Source organism: Bombus terrestris, chromosome 15, assembly GCF_910591885.1.
Source record: "Bombus terrestris chromosome 15, iyBomTerr1.2, whole genome shotgun sequence".
Taxonomy (NCBI): domain Eukaryota; kingdom Metazoa; phylum Arthropoda; class Insecta; order Hymenoptera; family Apidae; genus Bombus; species Bombus terrestris.
Window position 1 is genome coordinate 9,768,307 of NC_063283.1, and position 23,616 is coordinate 9,791,922.

At 34.3% G+C, this 23,616-nt stretch overlaps 1 protein-coding gene across 1 annotated transcript; it reads right to left on the reverse strand.

The window, feature by feature from the left end:
* Positions 1-1,056: 1,056 nt before the first annotated feature.
* Positions 1,057-23,480, reverse strand: LOC100649035 (BCL2/adenovirus E1B 19 kDa protein-interacting protein 3). The gene is made up of 6 exons (XM_003401234.4): positions 23,291-23,480; positions 14,506-14,671; positions 12,916-13,003; positions 3,392-3,468; positions 2,865-3,020; positions 1,057-2,768 (listed from the first exon to the last, which is right to left on the reverse strand). Exons 1-6 carry the CDS (start codon positions 23,331-23,333, stop codon positions 2,717-2,719), a joined length of 582 nt encoding a protein of 193 aa, XP_003401282.1. The 5' UTR covers positions 23,334-23,480; the 3' UTR covers positions 1,057-2,716.
* Between the last annotated feature and the right edge of the window lie 136 nt (positions 23,481-23,616).

Below are 23,616 nucleotides of genomic sequence, written 5' to 3' on the forward strand. Positions count from 1 at the left end.
TATAATCGATACCGTTTAAGACGTCCGTTATTTGAAAAATTATTAACTCGATAGTCTATAACGGAAGTCTCGAACAGCATTAACCAGAAGGTAACACAGTGACTCGTGAAAGTGTTGGAACACTAACAGAAACATCATATTAACGTATCATGTATCTTATATAAAAGACTTTTATGACACGTATACATGATACGACTATCATGATCACTAAACTAGTAATTTATATGCAATTTCATACTTTTTTTTAAAGATAATTACAAAAATGATGTTTAAGTAGAAGGTTGTTTAGTTATTAAATATTATAAGGATTTTACCTTTAATGCGTTTTTATGAAACACACGTAATATATTCACGAAATGATTCTATGATAAATGTCTAAATACTTTCATGAGCAGCTGTACATCTTTCTTTACTTTGGCGCAAGGTCTTCGGTTGTAACGTGGTAAACCTCTTCTTGCGAAGAGTCACAAAATATCCCATCGGTTTGAAAGCACCAGTAAGTTGGTTTCTTCGAAACGGCTATTCTATTTGGTTGCATTTCTTGTAGACATCGTACGTAGACCTTCTGCATCGAGTGAGGAAAAAATTGTTCCTTTCTAATATCCAATTATCGAAGAGAATAGTCATATCTCAGGTGGAAGAGAAATTTCATTACCTTGCGTCCCATGTCGATTCTCACGCACGATTTACACGGTCTCTCAACTGGAAGAATTCTGATGAAAATCTTCATGTTCTTCTCGTTAACATTCGCATCATCGTAATCCGTCATGCTCAAGAGAAAGCTATTCGTTTGAGGCTATTGCGTTACGATTATTTTGTTGATGGTGCGAAGTTATGAATGATTAAAAAATTTCTTCTGGACATTCATTTTTTCGGGGAATTTCTATTTTTTTTTTTTTTGCCGTTACATTTTGTAGAGTTGATTGGTGTAACCCTAACGAATGGAAGGTAATTGATGACATATTGTGACAGATATTTAAAAAAAAAAAAAACCGATAATAACATATGCTTGTGTAATTTCAGTTTTGTGGGTTTTCAAAAACAATAATTTGCATGTAGAATATATAGAATTATATTGAAAATACAAAAGACTTGCAATTCTAATTTCTACTTACATTGATTACGTATTATTCTTATAATATACAGCATCTTACACTTAATACATATGTATATATGTATATTTATATCATATTCTGTGAAAAACGTTATATCGGAAAATCGTCAACGCGATACGATTAATATCGAGTCTTTTATTTCGTAATAGTCGAATACAAATCACACATTGTGCTATTACGCAAAGCGACTCGTATATTAACTATACGAAAAAATTGTAACTTTCTTTAACACATAAAATTATGAATTAATAATATGCTTATCTTTCAATGAAATAAAAACTCAAACCCTTCTAAAGACCTTGGAATACGAAAGTTACAGACGATTTCTTCGATTACAAATAAAATTTATCGAATCATACAATATTACACTTTACCTTATTTTTATATTCTTTTTTTTTATCATTTTTACTGCTTATTATCATTTTCCAAAAATCCTTATCCATTGTTAAATATCAAATTATTTATGCCGTATAAAATTACCGTCAGATATTCAAAACATACACTATACATACCTAAAATCAAAGAAATACCAATCAACAAATGATTGTATTCAAATAATCAATTCGGCATTTAATTGGTAACGAACCGATAATTAAAAACTAAGAATATGCTGTATTATACTCTTTCCTATACACCATCGTTAGAATCTTAACTTTACAAAATCAAAAGGTATGAGAATCGAACGATAATTATTAACTTTTCTCAGTTACTTAAGCAACTGTATCATACGTTATTAAAATTTATAAGTCGCTGCTTGCAATTTTATAAAAAGATGAATTTCCATTAATTAAATACAACGCCTACTTTTTCTATCACATTGCGCTCCGAAATAAATGGCAAAAGACACTTTTTCGGATTCGCCCAAAAAATAATGGTATTCGATATACCAACACAAAACTCAATACAGTAGGACATTCGTAATCTAAACGGAGGTGTATCTGTTACTATGTGTATATTGTTCTCTCACTGCAAAAAGCCTCCCTGCTTTTTCTTATGTTTCATAGATTAATCTTCTTGGATTATTTTCATACATAAAACGATAAATCTCTTGCGCAAACATTCTGTATTACGTTCTTCTCTCTTTCTCTCTCTTTCTTTCAAACCTTTATTTTTTGTTCAATTAACGACTAATAATTATTATTATCGATAAATACTACCCAGGCTATACCTATAGACTATCACTGATAGAAACGCATTACAAACGGTATAAAATGGACATTCTTCACCTTTTCAACAACACTAAATATATAAATCATATTATAATTTTTTTTCTTTTCTTCGTATCTTTTTCTTTTTTTTATCGTTTTCTTGTTTAATCATATAATCGCAAATGACTTATACTTTACACAATAATACGGCGTTTCAATAAGTATACCGTTAAGATTCTTTCGGACAAGGAAGAATAGAATAAAAAGTGCTAATATTAAATTGTGGTAATCGAAACAATATGTTGCGTGTTTCGTTAGGCTCAATCGACCCTTTATCTCTTGGCATTTCAGTCTTTCTAACGGCTCCACATAAACGACAATCCATTACTCCGTTTTCTTGCAAACTCTAGCGCAGCAATCCTGACTCTTGCGTCCCTGAACTGTTCTTTTCTTTCATTCGATGGTTACGCTGGACGTTATCGATCCTCGCCTGGACAACCAAACCCTAAAACAACGATACATCGTTTTAAAAGTGTTCCATTTGTCTATGCTTACTTTTAGGGAAAAGATTTAGATATATGTTTTAGGAAGATTCTCTTACCCCAGGCCAGCTCCAACCAAGACAGAGAGAATGTTTGTGATAAAAAGAGTATAAAGGACCTCTTTTGAGAACAACCCAACCTTGCCCACTTTTGTCGTACGAATGCTATAAGATTTCTTTTTATTCACTCCCTGAGGATGCTTGAACTTCCAATCTCTGTAGTAAAAAAAAAAAGAATCGATAAGCAACCTGCTGCATGATCGAATGTCCTCTGTCACTCAAGTATTAATTAACAATGTAACTTTAACAATGTAACCCGAGAATGATTCGAGTCAGCAATCAAATATAATACAAGTTAACATCTTAAACATCATTATATCTAAACTATGTATTTCCTATGAAATTATTTAATTTAATAATACTTTTATTTATTTTTTATTTCTTATGAAATTATTTATAACCGTATATTCTTCTTGTCATACTCTTAAATGCAGGAAATCTCAAAGATAAACAGATAAATCGTTCATTCTGAATTCTTCGTTATTTCATTACACTGTCAAAGAGTCAAAAGTCGAATATTTTCTTACTTCGGCGGTGCTTGATCTGGACGCGAGCTCCATTCGTAAATCCAATCGGTGTTCTTCTCCAAAAGCTCAGCAGCTTCCTGCGCAGAGAAAAAGGAACGGACGATATTTAAAGATTTGCTGAATCTTTTGGTCGTACGAAAAGAATATTCTTATGAATAAAGAGCGTCGCATCTGGCTTCACTACGAGTTGTCCCAGTAATCCCTGGTAATCCGATTTAAAAGTGTTTAAGCAATACAGACAAATGAATCCTCTATAGTATGATGAAATTGAAGATACTCGCGACTTCTACGTTGACCGTCAATTGAAGCCGAGGATCAGTTTACCAAACGAGAATCTTCACACGAGCAACATAATGCCAGATGTTTGATTTTCCACTACGCAACGTATCTAATTCAAAAATCACTAAGATCAGACTTGTATCTGTGTATGAGAACTCGTTAACCGCTATAAATCAATCACGCTTTCCTTGCACAAGCGGATCAAATACTTTTGCTTTACAGTCGCAGTGAATCATTGTCGCGGAAATGAAAAAAATAGAGTATATTTATCCAACGATCGTTGTCAACGACCCTACGAGAAAATAACCTAATGAGAAAAAATTTCTAACAACAAGGGATAAACAGCGACAAACGTTAAAGAATGGTTGTCTATTATCGATGTTGTCTATTATTGTCTATTATTGTCTATTATTGTCTATTATTCGAAGATAAGAACCTTTTCGGGAATGACAGAAGACAATTACCTTGAGGGATCAAGTAACTATCATCTGCATACGCATATTACAGAATAGAACATTCTCGGATTCATACATTCGTATCTGTTGCCGAGAGAACCTGTTTCATACAATACGACTTACTGCTAACAGTATGACCTGATTTTAAATTACCCGAAATACAACGTCGAAGATAATTTAGAACACAAAAAGACCTCGATTTACCAGAGTTCATCAAGGAAACCAAATTGCTCAATAAATTACTAAATATAATGTTCGTCGTTAGTTGGTAGTTGATACGATATTAAATATCAGTGTAAAAAAAAAAAGCAAAAGAGTATCGTCTTATCGTAAAACTCGGGTACTTGAATAATTTTAGCTTCAATTAAAAATGTTTATCCAAGAGTAAATAAAATTATAGAATTACTGAAACATAAGAGGAAATAAAAATGGAAGAAGTACTTGTGTCACGATTCACATTTCAGTGAAATACTTATACACCGCTTATCTGTGAATGACTCGAAGAATAGCCAAGGATAACTTGCCAGGCAATCAGCCAATCACGTCACGAGCGCAACTGTCGTATCACTATATTACGATATACATATGTATACTATAATGCGTATCAAACAAGGCGTACGTCTGTTTGTAAACAATTCAGCTACTTTAAAAAGGAAAGTGATTTGCGCATTCATTCGAATGAATCATGCAATAAAGTGGATGACACTTGAATTACTATCAATATAATTATGTTGTGGCAAAATATATAATTATATATTCATTGTGGCAATAAGTTACGGTAATTATGCAAAAATGTGGCCTCGCGGATTTTCATCGACTTAAGGTATATTATCAACGATACTCTTTTCAGTAATCTTTTCGTATATCTATTTACATATGTCCCCCGCTCGTCTTTACGTGACAAGTCATGTACAAATGTATATTAGGTTTCTAACGTTTGGAATAGATTTAGGTTAAGTTTAAGTTGGGTTTAGTTTAGCTTTAGTTCGAGTTAAAGACTAACTGCGACTGGATTGATAGTATATCCTAATCTAACCCATATAATACGATAATTTAAATATATAGGCGACTTCTGAAATTAAAGATGCTCATCCCATATTTACATCCATATTTGCTCGCTCAAACAAACGTCGGACAAATATTGTCGGAACAATTTGTTGGAACATAGAATGACTCATAAAAATATTGGAACACTTGGCACAAAATTTTTTATGGATACATGTCATATGAAATTACGAAATATTAAGACATGCAGCAACGACGAAAACTAGATATTTCAATACTAAATAATAATAGATATTTTGCGTTTGTTATCCATGATCCAAAATCCAAATTATCCAAATGTTTTGCCAAGTTCGTCAACGAGTTTGCTAAGCACCGTCTATTCTATTTCTCGAAATAGTGTTTTAGGTAATGCGTAATAAATCTCGAATGTGAATAAGCGCAACTCATACTAACCAGATTTACGCTCAAAGACATTGTTACTCTCTAAACAAGATCCAGAGTTTTGAATTCTCGTGAATGTGCTAATGTGTTCTGTCCTTCTATTGGACTAATTTAGAACGCAGAATTATTCGTAGAAACTTCGCGTTGATCTTTTTATTGCTCCACGAAAAAAACACAATTTACTTCACAAGACATAAAACTATCGTGAACCGAGCCGAATTTAGTAAACGATGCAGTGACTCTATTTTAGAGATAAAAATAGAATCCAGATAGAGAAATGATTAAATACGAGGTTAACTCGCGAGTTCAACGCACTTGGAATAAACATTGCAATGTGCAAGCGAACCAAGGACTTATAACTAGGTTACGACTCACGAGGAACGACCTTAAAAGGGTCTTCGTCGGATGATTTCATCGAGAAATAATCGCATGGCACAAGCAATCGAAACTGTTTATCTTCCCACGCATGACTTGAGCTAGATTGACGAATCAAAGAATGGCTAATAATACTTCAGGGCTTCAGGATAACGATTTTGTATAATAAAAGACTGCATGTATTTTTATAGTAGTTGTAATGCTTACGGTATATACGGTGACTCGTATTAATTTGAAAATTTGGGCATATATAATGCACTGTTTCTTATTTCAATGTGTATGTGATATGTATTTTTACTAACTGTAATATTATATTTGTCTTAACATACAATAAAGGTAATAAACAAATAACAGTAGAAAAATGTTCTGCAATCCATAGCTTTGAAAGTGTAATAATAATGGACTTTTTTTATTAAATTATGTTAGGTACCTAAATATTTATGAGTGATAATATACATATGAAAATAAACTGAACCAAAGTAAATTTCATTTTATTTACATCCATAAGTGACTGGCAGCCCCCGTGCTGCTTAGACCAATATGAGCCGCTCTGTGCTCTTTGGTATTCAGGTCATTCGCAAAGAAGTGGCAACGAAAGATATTCCTGAGCATCGCTTCTCCAATTTCATTCTCGCATACATAAATACTTAATGGCTGAAAATTAAGAACATGATTCAAGCGGAAACTCCGTTTCATTGTTCCGGCATTTGTAGAATCTACAACGTGTTACTATATAGAGTGTAAATTAATGTATTTCGATCCCCCTGCTTTAACACGTTGAATACTATGGGGGTTTTATTGGTGACTGGCATTAGACTTGTTATTGAAGCTATGAAGTAAGGGAAAACATGGCTGACCATAAGCGAATTAATCGAAATAAATAAATTAAATAATAGTTTATAATATTTTTAACGTCGCAGTAATAATGTAAAGTACTATAAAACACAAACAATTTTATTTTTTAATTAAAAAAAATTAAACTAAATTAATTTTTTCTACATTCAAATTAATCAAATAGCCATTCGTAAAGCTTCTGATGATTTCAATCCACAATGAAGACTAACTTAACAAAAAAAAATTCAAGCAACTGCGCATCAAACTTCGACACTCCAATTGATGTACAAGTTCGAAACGGAAAAAGGATCAATACGAACGTACGATATGGTCGAAGAAAAAGCAGGCCACGCGTACTTTGTGTCCTCTGCGGATGGCAGTTGGCTTGGCCAAATTCGAAGAATTCATTCGATATCACGCAGCACGTTATGTCGGAACGTTTTCGGATTGGTTTACAGACAGACCACTAACCACTGACCAGCGACGTTGAAAAGCGATCTACGCTTTATCTGGGTCTTTTCTAGTTGCAATTGCCCATAAGTTTCTTCGGCGCGTCCCTTACTTCCCTTTGGCGGACGTAATAATAGGGAATTACGTCCACTGCCGGCGTGTTTCGGATTCATTCAACGAGGAAACCCTTAGCTACCGACAACATTTCACTGTGTAGCTTTGCAGCGCTGGCTCGAGAGGGTCAATGACGAGCTACGCTTTCTGTATATAGCTCCATTATTCTATTCTGTCTCGAGACTATGCTACGTGCAATTTCAGAGTCTAATAAGAACAAGCTAGCTCTTCTTCGTTTAAATCTAACACGACAGGTAGTCATGGAAAAAAGTTTAATGTGTATTTTACAGATTAATTCCACTATCAAGTTGATTTTAGGTGGATCACGTTAAATATTAAAATTTACTTATCGTGAATCTTCGTATGAATGATTCAACGTCGATTCAGCTGAAAATCACGAGAGGATTACTGTTTCTGTTTAGCTTCTGCCAGCTCCTAGTCTATATCAAATGAAGCTTAAAATGCTTATCAATCAACTCTCGGCAGCAAATGCACTTTGAATAATCTTCGAGTGGATATTGACCCATAGAAAATTTAGAAAGTTGATGTTTACATCTATTGGCAACGTATATATTTGATCTTATCGGTAACGAGAACATTTATCTTTGTAAGGTATAAAAATGAACGCTGCATGTTTATCGAAATCAATTTTTCCTTTGTCGTTAAACATAAAAGATATCAAAAATGATTTGCATTGATATATAACCGATGCGTTGTCGGGAACGTGACAGGGATCGCATACGTAGCAATATTTTATGCGATCGTGCAGGATGGTATACGTGACAGTTGGCACGGTCCTTATCCCTCCTCTTCAATCGCCTTCTTATAATTGACCGCCTTTGTGCTGACTAATCTGCTGTATATCGCAATCTGGATTAATTTGTCACTGTCGATTAAAACATTGTTAAGAGGAGTAAAATCCAGCTCATTCTCGGCAGCGTGAAAAAAACAGAACGTCCTACTTTTTTTTAGATACACGACGAAAGTCGCTTTATTTCGAACGTCGAAATCAAACATCTACTTTATTACCTTTTTTTCTAATGTACATATATCATGCCAACAGAACGTGCAAAATGGTAGTAGAATCCGAGAAACATAATCCTGAATTCGATAACTAACGTTCAACTCTCGTCACTTTAATACTAACGATGTTTTTTTATCTTTTTTTTTTTTTATTTTTTCTTTAGTATCAAATAGTTTTAATCCAGGAACAAGACGAGAACTATCTTATGTTTAGAATAAATCGTACACATAGAAAACGGAGTGATAACTATAGACAGTATCGACACTCTCCTATTCCTCTCGTCTAAGCTCGTCTCATATGATATTAGTTTTTTGGTAATATTTCAAGAAAATGTTGGAGGAAGAACGTCACTGAAATAGTCAATTAACGACTAGCAGACCTTGGAAATGGTTCTTTTGAAATTAATCGCGACAACCGGGGCAATCTCTTGGAAATCAAACCGGAATCTAATTCGTCTTCCATTAAAAATTATCCTGGGGAAACTTTAGAAGTCGATGGAGAACGATCGAATATCATGCGGTGCCACCAGACTGCAGATACTTGTGCATTTGTTGAAAATTTAAATGTTCAAGATCGTGCAGAATACATAACGAATGCAAGAATTATAATATTTAGAGGATGAAACCAGGAATCAAGAATAAATTATTTTGAAGCTTCTTACGTAAAATGTCATTGAGAAGGACTACAGTTATTTAAACTAGAAAAATGAATTCTTACGGTAGATACAACTTGTTTAATTTGGGTTAAAACGGTAATCATGTCTAGTTACAACTATAAAGATTTGAATTTGCATTCTCGGTTTAACCATGACGAAATTGTTGGTATCCCAATATAGCATGAGAAGAGTTATTTCGCGAAACAGGGTGACTGGATAGAAAGATGGTTTTTATTAGCAAGCGAAACGGATACTGCTCGTACACGATAAACGAGAGTAGAAATATAAATAAACTACGGCCGTGGAACGTGCGCGGTTCAGCAGACGGATTGGTATGTTGAAATAACACTTGCTATTTTATGTTAGGCATTAAGATCTAAATAAATACTTACAATTCTGTTCCATTTTATAGAATTACATACACAGAAATTTTACACCTTTTAGAATTTCATTTTAAGAACGATTGACGGAGTTAGATAAAGATCGTACTGCTCGGAAATGTAATTTCTCTTTAAAATGACTTGCAAGTAAAACACATCGACACACCAACAAGACACTCGCATAACAAATTCTAGAGAAGTTTTTATCGCACGTTCTCCTTTTCGCGTCACGTTTCCGTATTATATTTCCTGAGAATTCACGAATGCTAACTTTCTACGCAATTATTTTACGAACAATCGAATATATATATATGGAAGTTTACTTACCGAGGTGCTCATAAGAAACTTGGGATTTTTGATCTTTCGAAGCGCTTTCATTATAACATGAATCCTTTGCAACAGAATTTCGACATCGAACTTCATTCTCTAGGAATTTTTATTTTTGTCGAAAAGAATTCAAACATTTTACTTAATGAGCAGTTATGTAATTTAAGACAGACAGTCAGAAGTACCTCATATGTAAATACTATTTCTTTTCCTATGTTACATCTAAAATAAAATTAGTAAAGCAACTAAAGAAATTATTTGAAACCAATATCTTTTAACTTCGTTACAAAGTAATTTTTCCTACGTTGTTTCTAAAACGAAAATAACATAATAATTGGAGGGATTCGTCAATTAAAATTTCTATTCGTTTATTTTTATTGCAAGTCAAATATGCGCAAACCTGTTCGACGCTACATACGATAGATCATCATTGAGCATTTCTCTAATACGTAATCGTTCGCTTATACCTGTATTTATTGCATTCCACGGAACAGCGCGAATGCGCTCGGTTGGAATGAGCATAACGGCTGTTCGACTTAATCCAATAGAAGCGTAATACATCGTACATCGGCTACGTATATCGAGTGTCTCCCTTCTTACTCCTCGTGATTTTCTCGTTCGCTAACTCACCGTGAAGTGGAACCCGTTTCTCGAATGCAATGCACACCGCGTGAGAGGACCGGTTTCTGTCCAAGATGAGACACGTAAGCGTAACCGCAGAGAACGCCGCCGATTCGCTCGTTTGTGATCGCGTGATCTGTCCGCGGTAACAGCGGAACACGCGCGTTACATCAATAAACACAAACTCAGGTGAACGAACTAGCACAGCAAAGCGGTATACTTCTGTGTTCTTTCTTTGGTAAAACCGTGAAACTTTTTACGCGTTTAGTTTATCGGGTTGATTCCACTTGACTTCGCATCCATTAGAGTTTCGTGTAATAGCTCATTAAATTGTTTGAACGCTTATAACAAAAATTTCAAAATAGGAAATTATGAATTACTCGATCATTTGACAATAAGAAAATTTGCATAGACGCTGAATCATTGAATAAACATAGTATTACTGTTCTATCACGATACGAAAGAGTAATGGATACAAAAGCAACGCATGCATTGCAGAAGTTCGCTATTCAAACTGGAGACACAAAAAGAAGTTATATAATTTAAAAATAAAATAAAAAAAGAAATAGTTAGCATGATGTTACAAAGTATTTCAATTCCCACAAATTTCATGAAATTATAGCATTTAGATAAAAAAGAAATAACAGCTTGAATCATACTCGATCTACACAACAAATAATAGCTACAAAAATTGCAGAACAGCTTTTAGAATTTTGATTGATTTTTGTAGAATATTTCAAAAGTGACGATTTTCTACGTGCGTCATTCTTCCAGTTAAACTGGCGATATGCTTTCTATGCGTTCCTCGTGTCTCTCCTTTAAAAGCAAAGTAGGATCGATAACGACACGATGAAAAGTTTGCCAAGGTTCCCAACGGTATACAAACATACGTAGTTGCGAAAGTATGAAACTATAACCGGTGTCTCGAATCCGGGTATCCTTGGGTATCTGTAAGTGGATTACGATAGTAGGTGCAAAACGCTTGCCTATGATTACGAATAATGCGCAATCTGTCGAGTCTCGATTCCGTGACTCAGTACCAATCAACAGAGGCATGTTTTCTTCAATTTCCTTTCCTTCTATTATTTTTCTCGTCGCTGTGAATATCAAGGTCGTTCGTTCACCTTGACTTTATCACTTGTCAACACGATCGTTGATAGAAATGAAACGAAGACGAACGAATCAACACGCTCAAAGATCGTGAAACTCGGCGAGGAGAACAACGGGAGACGAAAAAGACTGTCGCATCGGAGATAAGACGTACAGAGCCTGGAAAACAGAAGCTTCTGAAGATATTCTATTTTTAATGCGTTATCTAAGCGGTTGAATCGAGAAACCGAGGATTCTCAAAGAAGACTCGAGAACACAGCTTAGCTTTTCAAGACCTTGTCTCTACAAAGAGAGACGGTGGAACATAAAGGCGGAGAGCTTGCGTTAAAAACACGGTCCGGCAACTGACTCATGGAAAATCCTCGCCTCTCGCGACTCGTTATCGACCTAACTCATTTTGCCCTTGTCTCGCACCGATTGTTTTTGTCATTATTCTCATCGTCGACTCCGTATTTTTCCACTATCTTACTTCACTGATAACCTTACTGATTTCCCTCCTCAAGGACGAATTAGCGAGCATACCTGTCAATTAACAATGTTTTCCCAACGAGTTGCGCGTAGTTCGAAAAATATAGCAAAGTATAGTATATAGTTAGCTGTTCTTTCACGAGGACTCCTTATCGACGTGGATAAATAAGTCGCACAAACCATCAATAAAAAAGAGCTTCGCTGCAGTTATCGTACTGATTTGAATATAGATTTGTACATAGATTGTACATTGATTGTACATAGATTGTACATAGATTGTACATAGATTTGTCTACATAGAATTTGAATGAACAAAATAATAAACATGTAAATAACTTGAAGTTTTCTATACATATTGTGTTCTATAGTTGAGAAATTCAGTGGTAAAATGGTATAAATATATATCTTTTTCGAAGATGAGTAAGTTTTCTTAAAACTGTCAACTTTAGCACTTTCTCGTTAAACTCTTCAATTACGTTTCGTAGTTTCGTCGATGCGAAAGAGGCTCGGTATTCACCGCACACGAAGACACCGCGGTTTTCCACGAACTCGCATAAAGCACCTCGCGTGTTCTATGACCCACAATGCACGCTAGGAGGGGCACGCTAAAAGAGTCGTTGATCCGTAGACCTTATATGGAAAGTGTAGCCCCTGTTTTGTTTCGTTCGATAAAACCAGTTGCACAGGTCTCCATTTCGAAGTACATACTTCACTTAGTCATGCGCCATAGAGGAAATGGTGTAACAATTACACGATCTCTTTTACATGACTTTTCGCTCGTGCTATATTATTCTTAAAACGATATATATTGAATATTACGTAACAAGGTTTAGATGTATAATTGGCTGTTGAATAAAGATTACTCGACTCGATTCCACGATGAATGTAGTTTGATCAATTGAACGAACGAAATACGAATACGTAAAATCCTATGTGATGGTGAACCACACAGGCACACGGTATTAGAAATCGATTATGAAACTGACCTTGTTGCAGCAGTAATTTATATATACTCCTTTGAGCTCATCTTCGGTAGATAATTCTGTGTTCGGACTGTTCGGAGGACTCTTTGGGCTGTAAGAAAAGATTTCACAAATTTTACACATTTTTTTATTACTTATGGAGCATTCACAATATTTTTGCGCTCCGAGTTTTTAATTGAACAGATTTCGGCTAAGAAGTTTTAGCAGCAAGACAGATCCATAAATTTGCAGAATTAAATTTTTGTTTAGCCCGTGAAAAAAATTGTTTCTTGATCAGTTACGAAAAATAGATTTTCATGTGCAATAGATTAACATTTTAGAGCAAATTTCCCGAAAATGGATACATATTTTTGCTTAATTAATTAACGATTTACTAAAGTACTAAAGTAAAGTAGAGATGTTACTAAAAATTTATTTCATGATTTCTACGAAAGTTACTAAAGTAAAGATGTCGTGTATTCGCAATATTGAACGTGAAAGAATTAAATATAATAAACAGCGTTATTCTGATAGAAAGTTAGAGAAATAACAAGAATTTTCTTGACTTATTTCGACTCCGATTTTCTTATCGGTAATATAACTCGATGTCCACTAATATAACTTTCGATCATATGACCTCCGCATCGTATCATGTTTTTTTTTCTATATTTCACGCGGAACTACAAATGATAATAGATGAGCTTATCGATTATTTGCGCCACGCTTCAAATCGAACGTCGCAAATAGTAAAGATTAAGGATACAATCAACACGCTAACGTTTGAACGTATTTAGATGTATGTTTATTTCTAACAAAGATATGATTTGATTAGAAACTTCCTGATTTGATTTGTAGCACGGCTTTATATTCACCGCGTATTCATTCTGAGTCTAAGAATACTGTTAAATCATTTGAAAAGCCTTAATGTGCAAATTTCTAACGTCGCAGGCATCAAGGAAAAATCGTACAAAAGATTTGGAAAATTCATTTATACGCCAAGTCAGAGTCACGATGAAAACGCGGTTATTTGCCTTTTCCTTCCTCTTTCAGCCCATAGTCCTTGAGACGTTCCAACGCCTACGAGCACAAAGAAACTGGCCAGAAAAAGATTTCTCCCTCGCTTTCTTCGGAACCGGCATCTGACTCATGCTTTTTTTTCTTTTCTTCCTCGGCTGCATCGTACTTGTACACAAGGAACAAGATAAACCAGGCTTGTTCTAATGGCCCTTTTCGAGGACCCAAGCGCAGGCTGTTGGGATTTGTCGTCTCAGAAAAAAAGATTCGTAACACGATAGAGTTTCGGAGCATATTAGGAACAATATGAATTTTAGACATCTCGAGCAACGTTTCGGAGTTTTTAGATTAAATTTAATCGAATTACAAATTTGCTTGATTCCTGTATTGAATGGTATTCATCAGATTAGATTAGATATTGATGACTGCAATGGAAAAATTTAAATAATCAATTTTCGGAAGTTGCTTTCAAACTCCTCGCGATAAATTGTAACAGAAATTTTAGCTTAAGTTCTAATTTACATTACATTGCGTCTGGCGATTATAAAATATAAATAGGCAGAAATATCCGCAATCTAGTAATAAAGTAAATAATTTTACCTATCTCTCGGCGTGCCTCTACGGGAAGATGCCAAAGAATGCCTAGCAGACGAAGGCAGAGAATCCCTTTGCGCTTCCCTAAGAAGTCGCAAATATTCTTCTCCGCCACTACTGAACGGTAACGGTGTTACCCTGTCGGGCACGGGATTCAATTCCACCCATGACTCTGTAAAAGGACAAATAAAAATCATGAAATAAATCCGTATGACAGGTATAAAAATTTTTATGGCACTTCGTTTTACCATATTATATACCAAATCGTTTTACCAAATTAGCTAGAATTATTTTTGAAAAACGATATCAAATTGTATAAAAATAAAAATGATAAAAAGACAACGGGTTAAATTTCACATATTCCCGATTAATCTTAAATTAAATAAAAAAATCTCTTTTCCATTTTAAATGTTGAGTTTGTTTCATATATTCTTACCGGCAAGCATTCTTGCCTACTATACATACGAATATTCTTGTCCCTATATCGATCTTTAAAGACGATATTTCCTTGTTGCGTAGTTATTTGTTGATATACTAACGTTCATTTGCATGATACACAATACATTCGTTGAAACAGTATCAAAGTCTGAAAACAGGATACTTGGCGTAGAATCGTATATTTCCATCGAAACCCGCACGCTAACAGTAAAAACAAAGGAAACAGGATTTCCTGGTAAGAGCGGGTACAAGTCTAACATATCCTGGTCGATACAGTGTTTATAGAAATGTAAAACGCGATGAAGCGATAATATTTGTCGAAGAATCATCGACTCGATTACCAAGGAGGTTGACGGCCAAGGTTCGTTAGCTTTGACGTTCCCTAACGTATACGTATGTATATACATATATATATATACATATATAGAGCGTTTTGCGTCATTAGAGAACACGAATACATGAATGACTTAACACAGTCATAATACAAAATTTATCTTGTATTTCCGGAAAAAAACGTGTAATTTATTATCAATTATTCTGGAAATCGGCGAGTCTACAATATCTTCTGGGTGCAATTTCTTTGTTTGCAAATCTAACAGCGATTCCGTGATCGAAAGCCACGGACAATTTCTAGGATCTGTGTGCTCTATCGTTCAAAAGTATTTAGATACTCGTTCCTCTTCGACAGAATATGTGCATAATTTAACTTTTACTCATTGCACCATTAAAGACCATGACGATCCAGAACTGAATTATTTGATTTTGGAATCTTTTTATTTAACTTAATTTTATTACCAATTTTTATTACGAAGAACATTTTAGAAGTAATAACGTATACGTGCACCTACTCCAGCGAACGTGACTGAACGCAAATAAACGATGAAATATATTTTTAAACGCATGGAAAGATTACACGTTATTTTTCTCTTGTTTTTTGAAATTGGCAATGTTAGACTTTTCCTTCGCGTTTGCAATTTTAACACTTTAACTTATCTTCGAAACAAATTCTACAATCAAAATTGTATTTATTAAATACCTTCATAACGAACATAGGATAAGAATCGTAGAATTCGAAAGTTCAAGCACAGTAATTAAACGAACGATAAAACAGAACCTTATCGATATAATCATGATAGTCGCATTTCATTAGAATGCTATTAACATTTCAAAGTGTTTTATATAACTAAATATGTAGATAAAGATTGTCTATGCTAAGTGACCGGATACTTTCGTAAGTCATTAGAAATACGTTTCTCTTCCACATTTCCCATTTAGTTTCTACGCAACTAGCTGACAATGTCACGTGTACGATGGAATAAAGAAACATTCTCGTATGGTATGTATATTTTCCAATTAGTGAATCATCATCACTCCTTTGCTCCTTATCTATGACTCAAATAAGAAAAGAAAGAATAAAAACTGGAATTATATTTACACATGAATTATATATAAACGTCGGTACGATATGCAGCGTTCCAATTCTTAGTCAATGCAATTTCGGGACGCTTCTATGTATTCAAAGAAAATTATCGAATCGCGATATTCGATACAAGATAAAAATTTCTTGGACCCAGAATCACAGCTTTCACAAAAGTGAAATCTACGTTCGATCGTTTGATAGATTTTCGTACCGGGGATTGTACGCACTATACGCAATGTGCTTAATTGCACAGCTTCAAAGAGTAACGTCAAGCGTCTCTGTCCTATTTTTTCATTCATCTACTTTTTCAAACATACAGCGATAAACGAGAATACGTATTGGGTTGGCAACTAAGTGATTGCAGATTTTGTCATTAGGTGGTATTGACAAAATCCGCAATCACTTAGTTGCCAACCTAATATTAACGCGTCGAATTTAATAAGTCGATATTTGGCCAACATTTTTGTTCTTCGCTATGCATCCGCTTTAAAACCGCTTAACGGGTCGTCTATTTGAATTTCAAGGAACAGTGAATTCTCCTCAGCATCCGCATTTCCGCATGCGCCAATTAAGTGAATTACAGGAACGCCTCTTGAATAACGCAACCGCTTCACGCAATGGTAGACAATTACAGTGAAATACCAATTCAATTGATCGTCGAAATAAATTGTATATTGAACGATCATATAGGTTTTCATATAGGTATAATTAATGTTTCGTTGAAATTACCAAGGAAATTGCTGAAATTTAGCAAAGTTGCACGATATAGAGTATTCTAAGTCATTACCTATTATCCCCGATAAAATATAACGCATTGCAAATCTTGTGTGAAAACAAGAGAAATTCTATACGCTTCAAATTACAACATTGTTCTATGTGAAGCAGAATTCACAATAACGAAGAACCTCTTATTCTACTAAATTATGTTTCTACGTAATATAAAAGAAGGCTACCAATAAATTATTATTATACTATGAACGTTCTAAAAATAAATAGCAAAGATAGTAGAATTGTAGAATCTTATGTTCTCTATCATATGGCGTAAAACTTTCATTCAATTAGTTATAGATCAGAAATTAGAAGGGAGAAACTAAACGTTCATTTGCATTGTATTAATGAACTCTTAAAACTCAAGTATCTGTTAAATCAATACGAGAAGTAGAAATATAAATCATACAGCAAAATCTTTTTCATCCGTTCTCATTTGTTCGTCTTACCTGAATGTGAATGTTTGCTATAGAAAAATCATCCACAAAATTTAATTTTTCAATCAACGTGTAAATCAAAACGATAGTAAATGGACTCAGCGGCAAGATTTTTAAACAGCTGATTTAATTATCAGGTTAAAAAAGTGCGACGAGCTGGCGGTCATCGAATGACATCATTTACTACTCTGTTTTGTTAACTTTGCGCCAGGCGTGTGTGGTAACGCGATAAATCGTGGCATACATAAACGCGTACAAGTATAAACCCAATGTAAGCATAATCCGTTTTATCACCAATGGCAAATATGTATAACGATAACTTTGTGTACAACGAAAGCTTTTGCATTCGGTGTATACACCAAATTTAATCGACGATTGCTTCTCTTATCGTCTTTTATTCCGCAATGTTCACACGTTCTCGTTCGCTTGAAACGTCAATACGATTATAATTAATTGGAATTAAATTTTTATGTATAAACAAAGAAAAAGAAAGAGAGGGGGGGAGGAAATGGCGATTAAACCGTGTTATAAGAATAAGGTGTATTTGGAAGAAATAAGGAACTGTCGTTATGTATATACTCGTGATCTGGTCCGAATAAATATGAGCAGATTGTGGCAGCTGATCGAGTTATCGAACTTCATTAGACACCAGATTCGAGCGAAATATAGCAAGTTGAGTGGACTACGGGCAAAAAGGAGGAAGAAATTGGACAAGAAGCGTCGCTCGGCTGTCGCAGAATATGATTAACTTATTTTTTTTAACCTCTAATACTGCAATTCAGTTACCAACGCGATTGAGAACGATCGATAGCTTCATCAAGCTACCACACTGAACGTGATTAAAGAGACTGCTGCAATAAGGAGGCAACTTTGTTTCTCCCAAATTTAAATGAGAAGTGAGAACCAACAAGAACCAATTCAAAATCAATAAAAATCAAATTACTTTTTAACGCATTACAAATTCATAGTCAAGTAATATTAGAGATAAATTTCTGCCCTTTTGAATATCAAATCTATATCTTTCTTTTTCTTTCAATAAATACATTTAAATATTGTAGCTGACTGCTTATTACCGCAAACGTTTCAATTGAGAACCATCGATAGTTTCATGCAGAACTTTTGGAAAACTTTGGAAAGCTTCCCTTTAAGGGACAAGTATCAGATATAGAAACAGCAACGAAGGCGGTAAAACGATCAAATTCGTTTCACAAGACGTATCATAAAGAAGCTACTCTGTTTAATCGAAATAAATAAGCACGTGCAAAGCAAGGTCACACGTGTTGACTTAGCGAATGCATCGCGATGATTTTACAGAATGTACCGCGCAAAAAAGAATAACGTGGTTCTTCTCCGCCTCTCTTCTTGATATTTTCCTGCGCAAATACATTCACTTGCGAAGAATATTAATAGTAATCATAATACGCGATTAAACATGTAAATCATCTGACTATGTTACAATAACTCTGGATAACTTTTTCTAGAAACGTTACTCAAGCGTTCGCATAACGTAATCGTTGGACAAAACTCAATAATTCTCAATATGGAAATTATATAATCCTTTGTATCTACGTTTTCAAACATCTGGTAATTTCAATGCGTTTATTACCCTGTGTATCTTTTGCTGTTTGATAATTTTGATATCGGAAAGGAATAAAATTTCTGCAATTTCATGTACCAAAAATGGTTGAAAGATGCAGCAACGAGCGTGTTGTATTGTATTCTATTGTATTACGAAAGATTTCATTTCTATTGTATTTTATATATTTATATAAAAAATAAAATTTAAAAATATATTTCTTGTAAATCCAACAAATTGCTTTATAAAAAATTTCATTTCTATAATACAATATTTAAAAATACATTTGTTGTAAATTTCACAATAGTTTAAAGTATCATAAATATAAAAAACCTTTCAAATTTGTATCTCGGGGAATAATTACAAACTAATTTAAACAGAATCGAGTGTAAGGTCTTTCCCTATCTATATGCTCGCTATTGTATAATAACGACGGCAAAAGATGCATGAATGACCGAAAGAAGACGCCTGTTAGCGTACTCCGAGCGACCAATTTACAAAACACTCGGATATTTTTTGTCAACAAACGTCGACGATAAGGTTTACAAGCTGCTGCTTGAAGTTAAAGCACGATAAGCAAATGCTCTCTCTTTGACGTAGTCGCTTACTTATGCATTCGATTATCGACTTTATACCCCGACGTTTTACGCTTAAGCTCTATACATTCACGTCATAAAACAATCAGTCATACTATTTTCTTCAAATAACGTTGATAAGATAATTAGGTGAGATAGTGAATTAATTTTTTCCAGATGGATCTGCACGGAGAACCGCATTAATCATCAAAGGGTGCGCGCGCAGCTTAATGTTTGTTAGCGCGCAATCCAGTTGACGCGGTAATATTCAACTTGAGAAATATCGTTTAAAAAGGCTCATTCGTTTCCGGGACGACTGGTGTTTGATATCGTTCTTCGACTTCCGTAAGACGAGTGAACGTTCAATTAAGAGTAGCTAATGGCTTCCGACTTGACCCTTATCTGCCTTCTACCAACTTAATTTGTTTCTCCCTAGATTGAGACAATGGTAAAGAACTAATATAGAAATAGAAATATATAAATAATGACAATTTTGGTTTGTTATTTAATCTGATATCATTATTGAAATTAAAAAATGCATTTTTTGTATATCGAAGTACAAAATTGTTGTTCGCATCGTGTACATAGGTATAATAAAGCAATGCAAGGGTTAACACTGAACACTAATGACAAAGCCGCGACATGAACCTCTCAAAATGACGGGTTTCAATTTCCCTTTCTTTGTCTATGGACATCTGATATTTTTGTCAAATTAATATCAAATTTCACTGAAATTAAAGAATGATTATATATTTCTTCTTCATTTTTTCTCTTTCATATATTTATGTTATATGTAATATTTATTGTGTGATATAATATGTAGTATTATATATGTAATATAACAAAATAAATAAATAAACAAATGTATATATATACATAGTAAGATACTCATTTGAGTTTTCAGTTCTGTAATTAAGAAGATTTCCATGAATATTCCATATTTCAATATTTCATGACAGCTCTCTTTAATGTCTGGTGTACTCTTATTAAAAGTAAAGACTGTTATTCTAGTAAGAAAATCATAGAATAAAATCGACTAGTATAGAATGAATTAATATGTCGACAACGTGTCAATTTATATAAAACATAAATGACAAAGGGATCCCGATAGTGACCAGACGAACGCACGAAAATGGCCAGGAAGCGTCACGTGCCACGAAATCACGGCGGGTAGGTGGTCTTAATGAATTGAATTAAAGTCCACCAACGAGCGTTATGGTTAAAAATAGAAGCGAACGTGACCCCCTTTCATCGGTCCGTCATTTTAATCAAACGTCTAAAGTCAAACGACGCTACATACGAACAGACCCTTAGTTTCGATTACAAATCTCCTTCGGGCTGTGTTCGAAAGAAAACTTGATGCACAGGATGCAATAATACTTATTATTTTCACAATTAACAGTGAACGTTTATATATGGATGAATAAAAGATCCATTTGTAAGCACGTTTATTCGTGAATGAATAAATTTGCATTAGATTGTCTCAAATACTCTTTTGTCAAATTATTGTTCGACTCTAAATTGCACATAAAATAATATCTATTAGATTTACAGATATCTGTTAGAATAATATTTTTCATAGAAATCTAAAGCGAAATTTAATATGATAGTAAAAAAAATAAAAAAAATTATAACGTTAAAAAAGCATAAGAATCATATTTCTAACAATGTACAAATTAAAATAAGAGACAAACTAATCGAGGGATGTCCTACCTGAACGATCCTATCTGACGACCCTACCTAGATGAAAAGATAAATTCCTAGGTATAAAGTTTCAGTCACGCTCACCACTGTAGGGACAATGCGCTCGTGAGCTGAGTCACGTTCCAGAACGTTACTGTTAATGTTAGGATAGCTTTTAACGCAGGTCAACCTTCTTCAAGGAAAGTGGCATCGAACGGCTGACGTCACTTAGCTGCGTTCCTGAGGAAGATCACGTAACTATAACATCAAGTCTGAAGCCATTCGATGTTCTTGGAAAAGACTGTTTTGTAGGATGCGATAATCACTAACGGGATACCGTATCGGCTGTTCGTTTTGCGTTTAATCGTCCCATGAACTCTTTTAACTTACATCCGCTATATTTGTCTCAACTATTCCTATTTCTTTTCAATTATACACAAAGATACCTGTTGAGCGTACGAATGTGCAACGGGGAAAAAGAGGTTATGTCACGATAATAAGTTGACGACGCTTTCCTAACATCGATCACATTCACGTTTCTTTAATTATATGAAAGCAACCTGTTTGGATTTATAATATATAGACGATCCCGAATAGGAAGAAAATACGTAGTCAAGAGATGTTCTTGAACTTAACCGCCTGTCATATTCGTTTGAATCTTTTTGAACTGATTTAAATGACTCGAGCGTTTTATAGAACACTGACCCAATTGTTCGCCACGCGATTTGACGTTGGAGAATTACTAAGGAGACTCAATTTTTAAGCGGAGCTGATGGAAACGCGATTTTGGATTTTACACCGTGTTGGAATAGTCATGATTTTTCTAACCTAAACCAAAATTCTTAACGATTTCTAATTTGTTACAAAATTGTTTGATATAATTAAATTGTTATAATTTATTGTTAAGAAAAATTGATTTATTATATATTTTGAAAGTAAGTTTAAAATATGGCCAAGTCGAGTTCAAAAGCTTCATAAGCGTCGGTGAAACATAAATATGTTTCTTGATGTGTTCTTTCCCTTTTGTGCTTCCCCCTTGTACCACAAAGTGAGCAGCCAACCAGATGTTACAAAGCGATTCATTTTCCAAGGACTTTTAATGGATGTCCACCGAAGAATAGAATTTTCATATATGGCTTTTTCTTATGAACGAAATTTTACTTTAAGCCAATTGAATTGATTAAAATCGCCCCGATTTTATTGAAAATTAGAATAAAATTGTGTACACATACAAAACAAATAAAATTGATCAGAAGTTATCTTCCTTCATTATGAAAACATAATCAGACCTCACAAATATCAAATTTGTATCGTTTAACGCATTCGAGTCCAATAATTTTTTAAGAGTCAGTTAAGCTAAGAGGCACAATTGTTCTGCCTGTCCCATATCCTTAGTTATGTAGGTACAAGTATTTATACTATGATATAACATCAGTTAATGTCTTAAATATGTATAATTTTTTAAACAAAATAAAAATAAAATTACGAATGATGAAATTGTTACAAGTATACAAGTTACAATAAAAAACAATAGCATACGATAAATAAATGCAAATAATTGACTCGTGTGAAATTTTTAGGCACGGATAATGCTCTGTAATAAAACACCGGTACGACCAGTTTAAAGTCAAATAGATGATGGCGCCAAAATCTTTGAAATTTACATTATTTTATATTGATAACGATGCAATAATACGCTCGCATTCATTTTAGAGAAAACAGCTATTGTTATAGAAAATATCTGAGATAAGGTATCCTTGCAAAGAAAAATATGCCTACAGCGTAAAAGGAAGGAAGATCGCATTTGTTTATGCGTCAGCTGCGGCATGCGAAATGGCCGCAACGTTCGATAGACAGCTGCTCGCGTCGTTCGAAGAAACGAATATTTACTTACCGCCCAGGATCTCGTCTGAGGTGAATTTTCCTGTGGACGACATTGGGATCCACACATTAACTCACTTAGAATACGATTAAAACAAACACGAGTGGTTGACCAACACTTTCGCGAGACACGTTAACGAAGGACGACGCATTCACAACGAATCACTGTGATAGAATGCTCGGTGAGACGCGCGACTGTGCTTTGTTTTGATGGAACATCAACACACGTACGTCAACCAAGCCGACCAATCACGCGATATGCGGCTTCAATGTAAATACAACTATGTGAGTCAAAGCAACCACTACGTGACTCACTACACGTTCTTATCGCTTGGTTTG